The following is a 21,008-nucleotide window of genomic DNA, read 5'->3' as shown; positions in this document are numbered from 1 at the left end:
GAGAAAGTTTTCCAGTTTACTTTCGGAAGGTCGGTGGTCTCTTCCCAGGTACATTGTATCTGGGTTCTCTCTTCCAATAAAAAACTGGGCGCCACCATATAACTGAAAAATTGTTGAGTGTGGCGGAAAACATCAATCAATCGATCAAAGATATGGTGATCAAATGTATCAAGTTGCAATATCCTGAAGCTGACGGGTTCAGTTTGTATCTGCCTACAAGGTTTTCCTACTAAGTGATACTTTGACCTCTAACCTTGAAAAACATGTACCAAGTTGCAATATCTGGAACTTACGGTTTGTTTTGTATTCTGCCTACAAGGTTAGCTACGATCTTTGACTTCTGACCTTGAAAAACAATAAGGATATTCCTCTCATCATGGTGATCAAATATACCAAGTTGTAATATCCTGGAGCTTAGGGTTCGGTTTCTATCCTGCTTACAAGGTCCGGACAGACGGATGCCGCCATACCATATGTCCCATCTTCGACCAGAATATAAAAACGAAATAAGTAGGGATTTTAAATTAGCTAAACTATACTTCTTCAGGGCCTGGTGGAGTGTACCTAACTGTCCAAGGGCTGTAACTCTGCTAAACTAGATATACCAGTTCAATAACTGTTGAATTTCAATGGTACATGTTTATCTATCCAAGATACAAAATGTTCAGAAAACTTGCCAATTATATGTCCAAGGGTTAAGACTTTGAAAGTTTTTTTGAAATATCAATTGGTTGTCTACATATATATACCTTATTAAAGGATCAGTCTTCCAAAATACAACAAAGTTTGGAAATCTAAACATTATATGTTCAAGTTACCTTGCTATCGTACTGCAAGGTTACAACCCATCCCAATCTAATTAAAATCAGACTTTTTAGATCCGCGCCGCATACTATTGTAGCGATTGTGAACATATCTTAGGATCTGATTTTAATTAAGATTGCAACCCGCCCACTTCTCCACAAAATGTACACAGAGTACAAAATGTGACAGGGTTATTAATGTTAATTTAATTTATATGTAGATACATTAAAAACAAATAAATTACATCTGTTTTAAAAATATTCTGTTCCAGTACCCAGCATATACATGTATAATATCACAGATTGTTGATAGTGCATAATATTGACATACACGGGGTCCAGCAGGCATCCATTTCTTATTCAGACACTACAAATTAAGTAAGTAGTCTTTGACAGAACCACATGGTACTCGTATATAATTTCAAACTTTATATCACATTTAATAAACTAGTTCATTATCTTGTCAAGGCACATGCTGTGCTGTTCAGAAATGCTGGACTTGAACATATTAAAATATTTCAACTTTGAATTTGCTGTGCATCAAGATTTTGTCACTCTTTCAACTGATGTTGTCGAATATAATTTTCCACGTTTAGAGGCTGTGGTCCCGCTGACAGTTTCTGTAGTGAACAATGTGCTCCAGTATTCCCTGCGAGATTAAATGTCTACAGGCTGTGGTCGCTCAGTTTATCTAGTGCACAATGTGCTCCAATATTCCTTGTCGAATTAAATGCTCGCACTCCGATCTCAACATGAAATGCTGAAAATCAAATTAACATTTATGTACACCAAGATGATTCAAATGATCCCTTACATTGACTATACTCTCGGCGAAACATACACAACAAGATTACCGTATATACTCGCCTATAAGTTCATTTGCCTATAAGTCAGTTGTTTAGTTTTTAGGTTATTTAGGAGGGAATTACCATTGAAGTCGGTCCAACTTAATTTTCAAGAGTCGGTTGGCAATTTCAAATCAATGCTCTAATGTTTTTACCTGTGTTTCAAATAATATTTTGAGGAATGCGCCGATATTTGATATTTTTCTCCCAACAAATGAATTTCATATCAATACTCTTACGTACATATCCGTGTTCCAATAATTATGTTTTGAGATATGACATCAAATTAAACAGTTACTATTTTGTTTATTTCGTCCATGTTTTTGTTGTTTAAAAACTACTAGGCTACACATTACGCCATCCAGAAACAAGAGTACTGCACATGGTACATAATATGCCCGTGAAATGCTTACATATTGTGTTTTTCTTGGAACAAACTTTCATATGAACAAAGGGTCTTAGCTTAAAAACCGAGATTTCCTCAAAATGGACTGAGTTCAACAACCTGTAATTTTTTCAAAAATGGAAGAAAATCAAAATCCTTCCCCAGATGCACATCTTCAATACCCATACAAACACTCCACAAAATAAGAAGGTCCTCACTTGAAAACTGTGGGAGGAGTTGGGCGGACAATTATGTACCCTCCACAGAATATTAATTTCCAAATAGACTAAGTTCAACAACCTGTAATTTTCTCAAAAATTGTAGAAAATTAAAATCCATCCCACATGCACATCTTCAGTACCTATACAAACACTCCACAAAATAAGAAGGTCCTCACTTGAAAACTGTGGGAGGAGTTGGGCAGACAAATTATGTACCCTCCATAGAATATTAATTTCCAAATAGACTAATGTTCAACAACCTGTAATTTTCTCAAAAATTGTAGAAAATAAGAAGGCTCTCGCTTGAAAACTGGGAGGAGTAGGACGGACAAATCATATACCCTCCATATAATAATAATTTCCAAATAAAAGGGCAAAACTCCTGGAAAAAAGGTCGAAATGGATCAAAATTGCAGTATGATTTAGAGTGACCCACAAAGAAGCTACACAGCAAGTTTCAGCATGATATGTGAAAGGGAAATGAAATTATAAAGAGAAAACCCCGAACGGACGGACGTACAGACATCGCTGTACCATAATACGTCCCGTCTAAAGAAGGGCGTATAAAAACTAATCTTCTTAGGACACTCCTATAAGTCGGGCATGAGTTTTGGACCAAAATTTAACTCCCAAAAATCCAATTTATAGGCGAGTATATACGGTATGCAATATCCCTGTGTAGCACATGGTATGTGATGTGTATCTACATATATCACAATGTACATATACCTGACTGTTTTTCTTCAACAAAAGAATGTTTCCATCTTGTGTTTCAAATTCACCATGGTCCATTAAACATCGTACCTTCAAAGTAAATAAACAATATACCATATTAAAAATACAATTCTGCTCTGTAATTTTTGAGATGGTGAGTTGGAAATTATTCTCTCCACTTCTTTTGCCTCCCTCCTCTCATTCCATTCCTCTAACCCAATTATCAGCGCATTTAAGTCATGTACAGAGCACCAGCTACAGGTGAAGTGCCACAAATTTTGACCTAGACATGGCCATAGCAGTGAGTGTTCAATGGTTATTATGGCAAAATCCAGCATCCATTAAAATGATACGCATGATGGTCAAAACCTAATTCAAGTTTTTAGCTCACCTGAGTCAAAGGCTCAAGTGAACTTTTCTTATCAAAATTTGTCCGTTGTCTGTCATAGTCGTAAACTTTTCACATTTTCGACTTCTCAAGAACCGCTGGGCCAATTTCAACCAAACTTGCCACAAAGCATCCTTGGGTGAAGGGCTTTCAAGTTTGTTCAAATAAAGGGTCTCTTTCAAAGGGGAGATAATCACAAAATCAAAAATGCAAAAATTGGGTGGGGTCATTTAAAAATCTTCTTCTCAAAAACCACTGGGCCAGAAAAGCTGAAATTTACAGGAAAGCTTCCTGACATAGTGCAGATTCAAGTTTGTTCAAATCATGGCTCCCAGGGGTTGGATGGGGCCACAATAGGGGATCAAAGTTTTACATACTAATATATAGGATAAATCTTTTAAAAATATTCTTCTCAAGAACCACTGAACCAGAAAATCTTATATTTACATGAAAGCTTCCTGACATAATGCAGATTCAAGTTAATTCAAATCATGGTCCCCCGGGGGTTGGATGGGGCCACAATAGGGGATTAAATCTTTACATTCAAATATAAAGGGAAAATCTTTAAAAATATTCTTCTCAAGAACCACTGAGCCAGAAAAGCTGAGATTTACATGAAAGCTTTCTGACATAATGCAGATTCAAGTTTGTTCAAATCATGGCCCCCAGGGATAGGATGGGGCCACAAGGGAAGATCATAGTTTTGCATACAAATATATAGGGAAAATCTTTAAAAATCTTTTTTTTCAAGAACCACTTAGCCAGAATAGCTGATAATTACATGAAAGCTTCCTAACATAGTGCAGATTTAAGTTCAAATCATGGCCCCCGGGGGTAGGATGGGGCCAGAATAGGGGAGCAAAGTTTTACATACAAATATAGGGGAAATCTTGAAAAATCTTCTTCTCAAGAACCATTGGGCCAAAGAAGTTGACATTTACATGAAAGCTTTCTGACATAGTGTATATTCAAGTTTGCAAAAACCATGGCCTCCAGGGGTAGGTTGGGGCCATAATAGGGATTAAGGTTTTACATGCAAATATATATCGAAAGTTTTCAGATATGGGCCAAGGTGACTCAGGTGAGCGATGTGGCCCATGGGTCTCTTGTTATACTAGAATTCATATTTACTCTCTATTAACTCTATGTACAGTTTTCTAAATGGATCTCTGTTATCTCTATGTAGAGTTTTCTACATGGACCTCTATTCACCTCTATGTAGAGTTTTTTTTAATGAATCTCTGTATTACCTCTATGTAGAGAGTCTTTGGAGGTTTGAGGTCCTGTGTGAGATCTAAGCCACCCTCTCCACCTATAGACCTCATGTAATTAGCAAGCATCTTATTGTACTTGCTAAACCATTGGATCTGAAACAAACAAATTCAGTAAATTTATGTCCCCAATCTTCAAGGTTTATTTATTTCATTTGAACTTTTTTTGTAAAAAATAAAAAAAAAAAAAGAAGAAGAAGAAGGAAGATCATTCTATATAGACTTCTTGCGAAGTGTGTTAAAATATCAGAGATATCGAACAGGGAGAACTTTGATACCTAATGGATGTGAGCTGGTGACCTAGATCTTTAAATCTTATGAGTGATAGTCGAACTCTTCATATGAAGTTTTATTGTTAAAGCTCAATTAATATTGGAGATATCATTGAGAACTATGTCTTAAGATTCGTGAACCGGTGACCTTAATCTTCCAACCTCAAAAAACAAGAGTACCACAAAAGTCACAACATACACCTGTAAGACCTTCAGTGCAATATCTATCCATGATGAGAAAAAGTAGAGAAAACTATTTGACCTATTTTTAGCCTTAAAATAGGTCACAGTGAACCAATCAAGTTGAAATGTGAACTAACTGTATTTCTTCAAGAGGGAGGGTTGTGACAAAATTTCAGGGCAATACTTGTATTCATAACAAAAACCAGGTTTTTCTATTGAGTGATAGTACAACCTTAACCTTTGACCTTGAGAAAAATAGACATCTTTTGCTTGGAATAAGGTGTCTGTGTACCAAGTCTGAAAGTCCTATTCCCATCGGTTCAGTTTGTATCCTGCCTTACAAGGTTTTCCTACTAAGTGATACTACGACCTCGACCTTGGAGAACAAAAGACGTTCTCCACTTGGCATGAGGAGTATGCATACCGAGTTTGACGGTCCTAGCCTCAATAGTTCAGTCCAGTGCTCCAAGTCACATCTGCTATCAGGTCGCGAAATGGCGACCTAGAAATATTTCTGGTCGCCATTTTCAAATTTCTAGTTGCCATGTTCAACATTTCTACTTGAAATGGTAAAAGATTTTGTAAATAAGACCTACAAGTTTGGGTTTTTTTTAATTTGAATATCTTTCAAGTTAAAAAAATCTTCACCCATGAATGCGTTTTGTTTGTTTTATTTTTAAACTGAATAGAAATGTGCTGTGAAACATGCTGATGCTAACAAGTCAAGTATTTACTCTGGCAATCTGGTATTGCATTTGGCCACCCTGTATATTTTACAATATGCTTCTGGGGAAGAAAACCCAGTGATCCACACAGGGATTTGCTTTAAACATGTTAAAGTCCTCAATAAGTGGACCTTCACTGCTTAAGCGAATAAGAGCTTCTACTTCTGTTGGATCTTTTGCTGAACAATCGGTACCAGCATCAATAAGAACACTACATCCCGAGTTTGTAATTGTCTGAAAATTATCAGTAACAGTTGCCCCGCTCGACTTACTGCTGATAATATAGTCACGGACAAAGACATGTCTCTTACTGTTATCGTGAATAGTCACACTTCCACATTTGAAAGATGTACACCAGGTCGTGGTGAAATCGGACAATGGGTGTCCATAAATGGTGGAAGTTGCTGGCTGATTGGCCTCACAAATTCTGCAAAACATTTTGCAATCTCTGAATATCAACCACGAAAATTTCTTCAGCCATTAGGACTGGGGTTTTTTCTTTACTTTTGCATTTTTCTTTAGACACAGCTACGTCTTTAAATGCAGAACTTTCTCCGTGTGATTTTTTAATTTCTTCGTTACATGTACTAGGCCGAGGCTTCTACTTTTTACTACTGATAAATCCAAAGTGCTTTAACCCTCGTTTCCCCGTCATCTTGATTGCTTTCAAACGCTGTTTTGACCAAGACTGAAAAATATTTATTCAGACTTCCGATCCCGATTACAAAATTTTACTGGATGCCCAATTTTTTTCCACTCGCAAAATTGCTACTTAATATAATCTCTAGTCGCAAAATCGATTTTCTTGTCGCAAATGCGACTGTTTTACTCGCAACTTGGAGCACTGCAGTCTGTATTTTACCTACAAGGTTTTCCTATTAACTGATACAATGACTTTGACCTTGAAAAACAATAGGCATCTTTCTCTCATCATGGTAATCAAATGCACCCAGTTGTAAGATCCTGGAGCTTCAGTTCATTTTGCATTTTGCCTACCAGGTCCGGACAGAGCCATATCATAATACGTCCTTTCTTTGATGGCATGTAACAATAGAGGCCATCTTGTAGTCATAGACTTTTAAAATAAAAATGCAATGCTAAAACTGGAATAGCCTTTTAAAAATCATCCAGAATCCAGACAGATGGACGGATAGAGAGCCAGAATAATGTGCCCCACTTTTGCTGAAGTATGGGACAAAATTGTGCATTCACTGACATTACAGCTAAGCAAATGACTGGCTTCAAATAAATATCTCCAATTGCTGTAAGTGGTATAAAAGGGTCAAGTAAAACAAGATTATAAAATGTATGGCAAAAAATAAAACCATACTACTTTGTATTCAATCAAATCATAACCCTTGTGATCTGAGTGGTCGAAGAAAGAAGAAACAAGATGTGTTCGTGAAACATGTATTTGACCTTAATAATAGTCTTGGCTTATATCAGTCACATTAGCTTTGTCCTTGACATTTCATTTGAAGTATGAAATCTCTGTCTTAGAACCTGTGTAGTTTAAATGTTATGTCCAAGGTTAATGTTACAGAAAGGGCTGAGAGAGAGAGAGTGATCATATACAGTAAAACACACTTATAATGAACACACTTATAACAAATTCACGCCTATCGCAAAGTGATATTTATTCCCCTATGAGAGAAAAATAACAAAACTTTTATTATATATAACAAAGTTTGGTTACAATGAATTGTTTTTCACTGACCCTGAAGATTTACTATAACCATGTTTTACTGTAAGGAGATTTACTATAACCATGTTTTACTGTAAGGAGATTTACTATAACCGTGTTTTACTGTAAGGAGATTTACTATAACCGTGTTTTACTGTACGGAGATTTACTATAACCATGTTTTACTGTAAGGAGATTTACTATAACCGTGTTTTACTGTACAATATAAATATAGATAGTTAGGGTTTTCCCTCTTTAAGGATATTAACACAGGAAGGACTGTAGAAAAAGAATGATAAAGAGAGAAGTCCGACCTACCTCCGGCTCACACATGTTGAATTTGACCTCAGGAGGCAGTACACTACCAAACTCCCATCTCATCTTTTTCATGTGCTCTAATCTGTTGTATCTGGAGAAAGAAAAAGTAAACTTCAAATATTTCATTTAAGTACGATTCTATAAAGCTGATGTACGCATACTGTATGTGTTGTGCTATTACAAATTTTGTCAAATATCCCACTGTTTAGCTATCATATTTTTACAATATTTCACTGAATAAGACAAGTTTGATTAAGTTGTATATGTGTTTAAGTTTTCTTCTCTCTTTTAAAGGGACTCTAAAATGTTTATTTTCGACATCTATTGTATTAATAACAGCAGCTGATGTCATTTGACTGCAAACAAACTGCTGCTATAAAGCACAAAAGATGTCAAACCTGACACGTTTTATAACAGCTTGTTTGCAGTTACGAATTATAAATTAATAAAGTACAATACTTGTCATTTCAGAAGCCTAAGGTGGGTTTTTTTTCTTCATGAAATTTATTCCAGTGTTAGTTGTGCTGTATGTGTGTGCAACACACACAGTACTTTATGGTAATACTTTAGAAATTGCATACTGATTGAAATGACACTGTGAAGTCAGCTGTGATACTTAATGTCGCATTGTGATGTCAACTGTATAAGTCAGTGTGGCAATGTGTGATGTCAGCTGTATTGCATAGCATGGCATTGTGATGTCAGTTGTACTGATCCACGTGTCATTGTGATGTCAGCTATATTGCTTATTATTATCCTTCAGAATAATACAGTAAATTTTATTGGTGGAGGCCTGGTCACGTGAAGGGAGACAATTCATGATGTCTCCCTCATGTGCAGGGTGACAACTGTGACAACTAGGCACCTGATCCCTGTCCAGGGGTGTTTGCCCAACTCTCTATTTTGTATTGCTTATAGGAGTTATGAAATTGATTACTGTTTGTTATCTTCACCTTTCATAAGGAAATCACATTAGAACTTGGTTTGAGAACATTGCTCAAACTTAAAAATGTTGGATTCTTTTATTTAGAACAGGTCTGCATTACTGCCATTAGACTTCATTTCTCATACTTACAAGTAAGCAAGAAGGCACCTTTTGTTGCGCTCTAAAGCAGAATGTCTCAACTGTACACCAGAAAACAAACCATTTTCTCCAGCAACAGTAGCACTCCTAAATAAAATATGATTATACAATTCTTATTCTGATTTTTTTAATGTATGGCAATATGATTTATAACCTCCACTTCAGACATACATGTAATTGATAAGATTTAATGGATAAATCTGCATCACATGATTCTGTGAATAGCTCCATACAGGATGTGAAATATCTAATGTTGGACACCCACGCCAAAGTGAAATGGTCAAGTGTCAGTTCATGATGAAGTTTGGAAAACAAGAGGCCCATGGGCCACATCGCTCACCTGAGTCACCTTGGCCCATATCTGAAGACTTTCCATATATATTTGCATGTAAAACCTTGGTCCCTATTATGGCCCAAACTACCCTTTGCAAACTTGAATCTACACTATGTCAGAAAGCTTTCATGTAAATGTCAACTTCTTTGGCCCAATGGTTCTTTTAAAGCTTTTTTCTATATTTGTATGTAAAACTTTGACCCCCCCCCCCCCCACTTGTGGCCCCATCCTACCCCCCGGGGACCATGATTTGAACAAACTTGAATCTGCACTATGTCAGAAAGTTTTCTTGTAAATATCAGCTTTTCTGACTCAGTGGTTATTGAGAAAAAGATTTTAACTATATATTTGTATGTAAAACTTTGATCCCCCTTGTGGTCCCATCCTACCCCCGGAGCCCATGATTTGAGGAAACTTGAATCTGCACTACGTCAGTAAGTTTTCATGTAAAAATCAGCTTTTCTGGCTCAGTGGTTCTTGAGAAAAAGATTTTTCCTACATATTTGTATGTAAAACTTTGATCCCCTATTGTGGCCCCATCCAACCCCCAGAGCCCATGATTTGAACAAACTTGAATCTGCATTATGTCAAGAAGCTTTCATGTAAATCTCAGCTTTTCTGGCTTAGTGGTTCTTGAGAAGAAGATTTTTAAAGTTTTTCCCTATATATTTGTGTGTAAAACTTTGATCCCCCCCTTGGGGCCCCATCTTATCCCCGGGGGCCATGATTTGAACAAACTTGAATCTGCACTATGTCAGAAAGTTTTCATGTAAATCTCAGCTTTTCTGGCTTAGTGGTTCTTGAGAAGAAGATTTTTAAAGTTTTTCCCTATATATTTGTGTGTAAAACTTTGATCCCCCCCTTGGGGCCCCATCTTATCCCCGGGGGCCATGATTTGAACAAACTTGAATCTGCACTATGTCAGAAAGTTTTCATGTAAATCTCAGCTTTTCTGGCTTAGTGGTTCTTGAGAAGAAGATTTTTAAAGTTTTTCCCTATATATTTGTGTGTAAAACTTTGATCCCCCCCTTGGGGCCCCATCTTATCCCCGGGGGCCATGATTTGAACAAACTTGAATCTGCACTATGTCAGAAAGTTTTCATGTAAATCTCAGCTTTTCTGGCTTAGTGGTTCTTGAGAAGAAGATTTTTAAAGTTTTTCCCTATATATTTGTGTGTAAAACTTTGATCCCCCCCTTGGGGCCCCATCTTATCCCCGGGGGCCATGATTTGAACAAACTTGAATCTGCACTATGTCAGAAAGTTTTCATGTAAATCTTAGCTTTTCTGGCTTAGTGGTTCTTGAGAAGAAGATTTTTAAAGTTTTTCCCTATATATTTGTGTGTAAAACTTTGATCCCCCCTTGGGGCCCCATCTTATCCCCGGGGGCCATGATTTGAACAAACTTGAATCTGCACTATGTCAGAAAGTTTTCATGTAAAAATCAGCTTTTCTGGCTTAGTGGTTCTTGAGAAGAAGATTTTTAAAGATTTTCCCTATATATTTGTATGTAAAACTTTGATCCCCCCCCCTTGGGGCCCCATCTTATCCCCGGGGGCCATGATTTGAACAAACTTGAATCTGCACTATGTCAGAAAGTTTTCATGTAAAAATCAACTTTTCTGGCTTAGTGGTTCTTGAGAAGATTTTTAAAGATTTTTCCTATATATTTGTATGTAAAACTTTGATCCCCTATTGTGGCCCCATCCAACCCCAGGGACCCATGATTTGAACAAACTTGAATCTGTAATATGTCTGGAAGCTTTCAGGTAAATTTCAGCTCTTCTGGCCCAGTGGTTCTTGAGAAGAAGATTTTTAAATGACCCCACCCTATTTTTGCATTTTTGTGATTATCTCCCCTTTGAAAGGGACATGGCCCTTCATTTGAACAAACTTGAAAGCCCTTCACCCAAGGATGCTTTTGGTCAAGTTAGGTTGAAATTGGCCCAGTGGTTCTGGAGAAGAAGTCGAAAATGTGAAAAGTTTACAGACAGACGGACACCGGACAAAATGTGATCAGAATAGCTCACTTGAACCTTCGGTTCAGGTGAGCTAAAAAGTAATAAAACAAGAGGCCCATGGGCCACATTGCTCACCTGAGTCATCTTGACCCATATTCAAAGATTTTCCCTATATATTCGCATGTGAAACATAGATCCCCTATTGTGGCCCTACCCTACTTTCAGAGGCCATGATTTTAACAAACTGAATCTGCACTATGTCAGAAAACTTCCAAGTAAATGTGAAATTTTCTGGTCCTGTGGTTCTTGAAAGTTTTTCCCTTTGATCCCCTATTGTGGCCCCAACTTACCCCCAGGGGCCATGATTTTAATAAACTTGAATCTTCATTACGTCAGGAAGCTACCCTGTAAATTTGAACTAGTACTGGCCCAGTGGTTCTTGAGAAGATTATTAAATGTTCCCACCATTTTTGCATTCTTGTGTGATTACCTCCCATTGAAGGGGCATGGCCCTTTATTTGAACAAATTTGAATCCCCTTCACCCAGGGATCCTTTGTACCAAGTTTGGTTGAAATTGACCTACTGGTTCTGGAGAAGATTTTAAAAATTTGTCAGTGTATTTTCGGTATTATCTCCCCTTGGAGAAGGGCATTGTCCCTCATTTGAACAAACTTGAATCCGCTTCACCCAAGGCACATTAAACGAGGTTCTGTAGGAGTAAATTGTTAGTATGCCAACTCAAGGTTTTTAAAACAAAGGTAACTGACAATTCCATTTAGATATAAATGAAGTCATATTCAGTATTTTACAGAAATTCGGAGGACCTGCTGATTATTTTCAATATTCATTGAAGTTTAAAATAAGTGACATTGATCTCTTGTGAGAAAATACATTTTTCACTTTAAACCTCATCTAACAGACCTATGCAAAAAATGTACAATATTAGTTAATCACATACTTATTAGTTATTATATTGGGTATCAAAATACTGCAATACTTTTGTCATAGGGGCATGTTTTCTCGCAGCCATGTACAAAACAAACAAAAAAATCAGGAAGCAAACAGCAAGGCCCTTCTAGAATTTAATTGGCATTGAATCTGTGGTGTTACATCACATCTATTAATATCATGAATATAAATAACAACTCATAAGTCCTGGGGATTTACCTCCATAGACTATGCTTACAGTGTATTATATATAGACACTTACACATCTTTCTGATTCTGTTCAAAAAGTGCCTTCATTTCCTCAAGAATCAGCCTGATGGCATCCTCCTGCAAAACATGAATAATATACTATTGTTATTCATATCGGCGTTTTATCATCTTATGTTCTGCTTCTGACTACCTGGTGCTTTCTTTCTATATCCAAGTGTAGGGATTCATTACAGGTATAGCTATTCCATTAATGGAATATTAATAAAATGTGATGTACAAAATTTTGCTTAATATTCAAAATGTGACCTTTAGAACATTGTTGTATTCTATATAGACATTGCCAAATTCTTTTCCTATGATTACCTTCGCTAGCCAAGTGTCTGATTCGCTTACAAAGATGTGTTAGATATTATAGACAATTCATCTAAGGGAACATGCAATATGCCTATGCATTCCAGGTACGTACATGTATAGAGAGTTGATTATTCACAGACATCAAATAGCAAATCAAGATCAAAACATTGTATGTCCTGTTTGTTAAGCAACCTGACAAGTTTCTGACACCCGGGTGATTGGGGCATACAGAACAAATGTTTTCAAGCATTCTGGTCTTCTCATCTGGTTCAACAGTACACATGGTACAAGAGAATAAGAAGTGTTTTTTCACCAACAATTTCCCCACACAAACGCCTAATCTGTCTTAGCATACCCTGATACTGGCATTGTTCTCATCTAATTCTGTGTGAAATTCAAAATATAAGCATTCTTCTTGTGGCGAAAAACAGCAACAACAACAAAATTCTTGCAGTTTCAGCTCTGTAACCATGGGATTTTAGATATTAGGGTGAAAATCGGGGAAATCATGAAAATCTTATGATGGTTAAAAAGTTTAAGGAGGTATACTTCATCATCATAATGTCTAGGGGTGGGACGATACCCTTTCTAGACGATCCGATGCATTGAATTTAACGATCGATTATCGAAAAGCTGCGCCGGGTTTACAAAGTTAGCTATTGTACTGCTTTACTACAAATGCTACATAAATGATATAGGAATCAACTAGGTTTTGTTAAAACCAACATTATATGGCGGTAGAGATCCATCTAAAGTCCTTTGTAATTCTCGAAGGAGTTCTAGTGCCTTTTCTGCCAGCATTTCCTTTATTTGTTTACATTTTTCCCGCCATCTTCATCGTTACAACTGTTTCCGCGTAAATGATAGGTTCAATCTATCCAATGGTCGATGATTTCACAACTTGCCATCCGAGTATGGACAAGTCGTTCGAATTTGGATTCGAATGGGTTTTTTTTCTTTCTTTTTTGGGGGGGGGGGGGGGGGGGGGGGGGGGGTTTTGTGCTGCCGGTACTTTTTGTTATTTTTTATTTCTCTTTCATTGCGTTTCTTTTCTTTCGTTTTTAATGTGAAGGGAGGAATGACAACTCTGGTTAGAGATTATTCAACATTTTTGTCGAATGATGAGAGTTGATGCATAATGTAGTTCATGTTTCATAAACTTGGTAAGCACAGGAACTTGACACAAATATCATCCTGTGCACAAACTAATCACAATAAAATTTCCTGAATATTTTTGTAGTCAATATGCAAGTCAAAATATGTACTGTTACGAAAAGGTGAAGATAACGAACAATGATCAATCATCTTGAACTCCTGTAAGGAATATATATACAAAGTTAAGAGCACAGACTCGGTTTTGACACAATCTGAACAAACTGGTATATACATATAGACCATACCATATATACCACTTTGCTCAGATTGTGTCAAAACCCTGTGGTTGAGAATTGGGCAAACACAAACCCCTAGACACACCAGAGGTGGAATCGGGTGCCTAGACGTAAGCACCCCTGTCCACCGGTCACACCCACCTTACACGAGCCTTTTATCTTGATCAGATAAACGATTACGTAATCCGTAGTCAGAATCGGTGTGTAAAGAACATGTTGTATGTTGACATATAGTGCAATGAAATGAAAAAACAAATATCATCAATTAATCAACTTTTCTGTTGATTTCAGCCAGGTCATGTAGATTTCCTCACATTTTAAAATTAAAACAGAAACCAGCCATGATCATTCAATAGTGCATCATTAATTCTAAACAGTTTCATAATTATTTCTTCTTTAAATTAAAAATTCAAAGAAAACTCATAGATTTATTAACAGTAATTCAAATGTGAACACAGAATTAAATTTGAGGACATAATGCACAACTACGACCAAATATAACAGAAACAAAGTAATCTTATCAAGAAGAGATTCTAAAAATACACTTTATATAATTATATTTCCTATTTTAATGCACATTTTGCACAACAACAAAAAAGCCAGCTACTGATTAATTGTTTTATTTAGTGGCATAATTGTACAGGATCTGTATTATCAGCTTAAAGACATCATTAAAGGCACAAAATAAAAGAAAGACCAGATGAAAATTGTAATAAAAATCCTTGTAATAATTATGGTGCATGATTTTGTACATGTACTACAAAAAAGCATCTATCAAACCAAGAATACAGTATAAGACATGAGAAGATGTTTTCAATAAATGCCAGAAAAATGTTTAAAGAACTGCATTATCCCTGAGGTACATTAGAGGGTAGACTGGGGGTTGGGGTTGTCACTACTCCTGCCATCCCTCTACTCTCCTTTTTATTTTTCTCACCCTTCGTCTTCCATTTCGTTTACTCTCCCTCTTCCAACCACTTCTCTTCTTTCTCCCCCACCCACCCTTTTATCCCAAATTGCTCTCACACATATGCTTTGGCATCGATATCGTATAAGTAGAATTTTTACCGAGTATTTAATTTTGACATTATTAGCGACCGTGTTGAGGATCACTAAAATTCATTATCGCTAATATTTATTCCATATCGGAGGTAATAGTTATCTTTCTTGGAATTATAAAATTGCTAAAATTAGCTCTCGCTAAATATATAGTTATATACCCATATCTTATGGAGAAATTGCTTTTGTGTCCCACTAAAAATACCACTTATACGGTAGATTCCAATATTACAATGTATGTATTGATATTGCCGTTAATGTGATCATCTTATAACGTACAAATATCCCATTCTGGAAAAAAAACCCACAAATAATAAATTCCACAAATCCCTTTTAAGGACTCTAGATGATCCTTTTCATGCTGTGTGTAAATGACAGTGATACTGCAGATCTAAATACCAATTCCTGACAAAGGATGGAGAATTTAACACAATGTCAATCATCAACAAATTTGTGAAAAACAAACACATTGCATATCGTTAACATAATCAAAGGGCAATAGAGATGGACACCATCTCTGTTTAATGATTCAGGAATTCGTCACATTCATTTACCGAATATATTTCTGGTAATAAAAAAGCCTTCAAAATAAGTACTGCAAAGGTGATTTGTTTAGTGGAGAGGGGACACCATTTACAGGGCGAACAACATGATAAAAGTGTAACTTTCAGGAATGAAATGTAAATACAAGTAGGTATGTAAATGAGCATTGTTTTCTACAGTTATTGTCTAGATGTGATACAATTTCTACTTAATAAATACAAAAATACGCCACTTAATCAATTCACTATGCAATCAATGTTAAAGTAAGTTATTCCAAATTAAAATCAAGGACATCGGTGGTCAGCTAATTAAGGATCGACAACATGGATGAATTGGCCAAATCTCGGGTTGTACATGTACAAGTATTGTATTGTATTGTTTATTGCATGGCTTTAAGCCTTACGGCTCATCAGCATAATACATATTCAATTACAAAGTATAAACAAAAAAGATGTATACAGTATAAAAAGTGGAGTGAATATCAGAGGATGGACATACATGATGAGAGTTATAAGTCAAGTTTACATAAAAAAGAAACCAATAGTAAAACAAATAATTCACAAAATAAAATGGGAAAACATATCTTCAGAGCATCTGACTGACACAAACAAAACCTTTTATGTACACAGCATATTGTTGCGGTCAAACTTTTTCTGATGGGAAATAACCTATTTCCAAATCTCTACCATGTAGACTATCTATAGTGGCAATACACATTACCACATACATATCCCCCCCCCCCCCCCTAATACTGAACACTGAAAATTGTTTACGATACGTTACACCCTGTGTAAATAAGAGCTTTTCTGGTATACTGTGGAGTGATTTATTATACTCAGTGATACTCCAGTGCTTGTAGTTCTGTAGTATTAACCAATCTGCCAATATGTAAGACATTTCTGTTATCAATGAAAATTATCTACCATGAAAATAAATGAGTCCACATCATTGTTAATTTTACAGTATATGTAGAATAAAATGATTTCAATCTTTAACATTGTGCATATTAACCCCTACAATGTCCTGGGTCAGCTTTTCATTTCAGATGTAAACTCTAAATTCTTCTGTACTTTCTGATAAATGGATATTAGGTCTTCCATCTTTAATCTGGATTTCTGCAACAAAAGAAGTTCACATATTAAACACACTGTGTTAGCTTGTCTCGATGAAAGAACAGATTACTGGTACCAGCAAGGCACGACTAGGATCTACCAAAACACCTTTATAGTAAGCTTCCGGATGGATTTCTTTTTTCAGATAAACACCCATTGGCAAGATATGGTAAGTGAGCAGGCCTAGATAACACTCCAGCAGAGGCACTGAAAGCAGACACTACTGGAAGGAAAAACTACTGAGAGTGTCAATTTCTGCTGATAATTAGTTTACTGTGCTGTTGATAATGATAATTACTGATATTTTATTCTTGGTGATGAGAAAGTCTGTTGATGCTGAGAAATGCTGTGGTTTGCACTGTGATATGTGCGGAGTTAAATACTGTTGGTACTGAAAAGTACTGATAAAAGTCTAGACTTGGACAGTGAGTTAGACATGCTGTACCCAATCTTTCCAAAGAAAAGAAACCATACCTCGGGAATGGAATGAGGGGTATACCACTTATACATGTACCTCGACCTCGGGGAATGGAAAGAGGGTATCTGATCAGGAAACCCAAATAGTTATACCACTTATAGAGGTATCTTCTAAACATTCTAAAGAAGAACAGAATTATACTAAACAGAATGAGAAAAGAAGCTGATGACAATCTGGCTTTCACAAAAACAAATCTTGTTTGAGCCAGATAGAAACTCTATGCATCATTATTGAACAGTATGTGGAATGAAATTCTTCCCTAAGCATAAGTTTCATAGACTATGAGAAAGCATTTGACAGTGTGGACAGAGAGACAATGTGGTAACAGCTCACAGAGGCATTCGACAAGGAGGCATTCGACAAGGATGTCACCCTTCCTGTTCCTGCTTGCAATTGATTATGAGATCATCCACAAAAGCAGGAACGGAAATCAGTGGAGACCTTGGACCTAGCTGGATGATCTGCATTTTGCAGATGACCTGACGCTCCTGTCACATACTTATGTCCAACTGCAGGAGAAGCTGAACATGGTAGCAGAAATATCAGCACAAGCAAGTCTGAAAATAACAGAACAAAGACACAAGGACCAAACACGTCAAATGCTCCTACAAACATTGAAGAAAAGATTTAAAATAGAAGAAGTTGAAGAATTTCATTCATATTGGAAGTATTTACTTGAGAGAAAGGGAGGCACAGATTCAGATGTTAATTGGAAAGGCCAGAACAGCATTTTTACAACTGAACACACTTGGAAATCAAAGGAACTTCAGCTAGACTTTTTAACAGTAACGTTAAGGTTGTACTGCTCTGGGGATCAGAAACATGGAGGACAACTGTAACAAAAACAAACAGGATCCAAACATTTATAGATACCTGTCTGAGAAGAATCCTCCTTAGATGGCCCAACATAATTAACAGCAAAGAACTTCGGCAGAAGACAATGTAACTCACAATAGAGGAAACAAGAGTACAAGTCAATATATAGAGGAAAATCTCACAAACAGAAGATGGAGATGGATTGGGCACACTTTGTGCAAGCCAGAGACCAATACCAATTGACAGGCCCTATCCTGGACCCCGCTAGAGAAGTGTAAGGGGAATTAGGCCAAGAAACGTCTGACAGAGGGAGGAGACTGACATCAGATGTTTAAGAATGTCATAGAAACAACTGGAACAAACAGCATAGGATAGAGAGGCTTGGAGGAATCTAGCAGGAGGCCTACACTCAAAGAGGGCAAGTAGGTATAAGTAAATCATGGGTGGATCGAAAGGGGGAGGGGGGTCAGGAAACCCCCTAGGGCAATTGTGCCATGTACAATGCAACAGTACCTGGTATTCTTCAAAAATTATTTTACTTCTGGCAAAGAGAAAGACCCTTTTTATTATGACATAGAGTAGATACGATGGAATTTGTTTGTATGTACATATAATGTAAATAACTTACTAGTAGTAATGTTAACATTACATGACTGTTGGTTACAGCTAAGATGTGCTGCGACTTACACAGTGGTATGTTGAGGTATTAACATTAACACAAACACCCAGAAAATATTCACAACCTGTACAATGTAGGGGACTTCTTATAATTAAAATAAAATTATATCAAAATCAAATGTCAACCAACTTCAGTTTGGTTGGACCCCCCTTGGCAAAACATCCTGCCCCTGCCCCCAGGCCTTCACTTATTTATACATGTATAACAAGATTCAGATCAAGTTCAAATAGTTCTCTAATCAGGGTCAATTAAAAAAATTAAAAACTCTAGCTAGTGAGTCCAGATTATTTTTTCGTAAACCAGGAACTCTATAAATGCCAGTTATCATCATAAGGTTATTAAACAAGACCAATCTTTATCTACAAGCCACGGTTAGCATGATTAGTAATCTAAGATGAGTTCATCTAAAAATTTACCTCAATCTTCACAAAACCCTAGTAAGGCCAGATCATTTAGGGCAACTTCATTTTGTACTCAGGTTTAAAATTGGGTTACACAAGTTGCAACTGAACGGTGAGAGTTTCAATTCTTATGACGTATCGACACATTTGAACTCTACCCAACACTAACTCTGCCTTCTATGAGGGTTAGTGTGATAACAATAGAGCAGTATTATAATGATATTGCACAGGTGTCAGTTTTCAAACAATGGATGTGATTGGCTGGGAGTATTATATGTCACAGGATGAAATAATTCATATTTAACATACTAATATAATTTCATTACGTTACTGATTTCATCGTAAGTCGTTTCATTTCATTCATATTCATAGGGATGAACGCTGATTGGTAGAGAGAGAAGTGTGAAAGGTCAGTATGGTTTGTGTGTAGTTGTGAGTATCTTGTGAGTTGTTTTACTGGTTTGGTGCTATATAAGCAAGATTCGCGCCAAGTCCAGAAACTAACCCAGCAACACTCCATACCCGGACTGAGTGACTTATTATTCACATATTGTCACATCAAAGAAACTAAGTTTTACTGCAGTTTCTGTTCTTCCGAGTTTACGGTAAGAGAAATTTACTCTATTGGTAAATTCTTATCTATTACATTAATTTATAAATATTTTGTAATCATTATTTTAATATAACTAAAAGTGTGAATGATAGAGTGAGAGAGAACTTAATTACATGTATTTTACATATTTTTAGATCATCCTCCAGAATTAGGATATCACAATAAAGAACTTTAGAACCCGAACCACCAGTGTGTTTTGATTTAAATACATGACGGTTACATATACATGAGAGTAAGAAAGAACAATAGAATACTAACTAGGTACATACTTGGGTATATGGATCCTTCTGAACCATAGCATTGATTATCCCAGCAAACCAGTAGTAACACCTAATGCCTTGTTCACACGAAGAATTTAATTTGCATTAAACATAAGTTAATGTGAATTAAATCTTAACCGCGTTCACATGGAGATTTTAATGCGCATTAATTTACATGCATCATACCCATGGTCAGCTATATATATTAATGTTAGTTTTGTGCGAAAAACTAATGAAAATGATATTAATCACTAAAAAACATGTACAAACAGCATGTCATTAGATATTGTCAGACGTAAATCTGTGCTCTGCATAGGCATACATGTGGAAGGAATTGCTTTTAAATACGACAAAAATGTTTTAAAATAGTGATAATATGATTTTCTTTTTTACATTTTCAAAAACAAATATGCCGCTCATTGTTCATGTTTTTTATACCTTATGACGCCATAGTAGACTTATAATACGTATTAGTAATTAAAAATTACGTCACAACAGTAGTCAGCGGAATGGTGAAAGGGACGTTCCAAGGTTTTTTAAATTGTGCCCATGAAGAAGCAATACATTGTCTAGAGTGAATGCTGGTCGTCAGAGGAAATAACAAGTAATTTCTTAGGAAATATAAATAAACACGACAAAACTCCTTGTGTGTAGATCAGTTACAGTGTACATGTACATTATACACAATATTCATTAAAATATCTATAAAAAATAATTTTCAATAATATAGTCTATTCTTGTAATTTATTTTGCGCACCCTTTAATAGAGATGCATACGAATTTAATGAGCATTAGTTTACTTCGCATTAAATATTACCGTCGTGTGAACGCTATTTAATTCAAATTAATTTAATGTGCATTATTTTACTTCGCATCAAATTTAATGCGAAGTAAAATTTAATGCACATCCCTACCACGAATCTGACTTCCATGATTAATGCGCATCCGTGTGAACG

At 36.2% G+C, this 21,008-nt stretch overlaps 2 protein-coding genes across 4 annotated transcripts in view; both read right to left on the bottom strand.

Annotated features, from left to right (window-relative positions):
• Positions 1 to 985: 985 nt before the first annotated feature.
• LOC125652702 (DNA replication complex GINS protein PSF1-like) lies at positions 986 to 13,614 on the bottom strand. Of its 2 annotated transcripts, XM_048882061.2 has the most exons (7): positions 13,427 to 13,608; positions 12,399 to 12,463; positions 8,885 to 8,980; positions 7,810 to 7,900; positions 4,607 to 4,723; positions 2,984 to 3,058; positions 986 to 1,563 (listed from the first exon to the last, which is right to left on the bottom strand). In XM_048882061.2, the coding sequence occupies exons 1-7, from the start codon at positions 13,499 to 13,501 to the stop codon at positions 1,495 to 1,497; spliced, it is 588 nt and encodes a 195-aa protein (XP_048738018.1). In that variant the 5' UTR covers positions 13,502 to 13,608; the 3' UTR covers positions 986 to 1,494. The 2 variants fall into 2 exon arrangements, with proteins under 2 accessions (XP_048738018.1, XP_048738019.1); XM_048882062.2 differs by lacking the exon at positions 4,607 to 4,723 and having other exon boundaries at positions 13,427 to 13,614.
• Positions 13,615 to 14,505: 891 nt separating this feature from the next.
• LOC125652703 (uncharacterized) overlaps positions 14,506 to 21,008 on the bottom strand; it is a 15,981-nt gene continuing 9,478 nt past the window's right edge. The window contains exons 5-6 of one of the 2 annotated variants that reach the window (XM_048882064.2): positions 16,711 to 16,808; positions 14,506 to 16,571 (exon numbers count right to left, since the gene is read on the bottom strand). In XM_048882064.2, coding sequence (XP_048738021.2) covers positions 16,722 to 16,808 — 87 coding nt within the window. In that variant the 3' untranslated portion in view covers positions 14,506 to 16,571; positions 16,711 to 16,721. Of the gene's footprint in view, positions 16,809 to 21,008 lie in introns of both variants that reach the window. The other variant, XM_056166749.1, reaches the window with a different exon arrangement.

The sequence above is a fragment of the Ostrea edulis genome, chromosome 5, assembly GCF_947568905.1.
Source record: "Ostrea edulis chromosome 5, xbOstEdul1.1, whole genome shotgun sequence".
In the NCBI taxonomy this organism is placed as follows: Eukaryota; Metazoa; Mollusca; class Bivalvia; order Ostreida; family Ostreidae; genus Ostrea; species Ostrea edulis.
The sequence above is the reverse complement of the archived record's forward strand: the minus strand, read 5'-3'. Positions and strand labels throughout refer to the sequence as shown.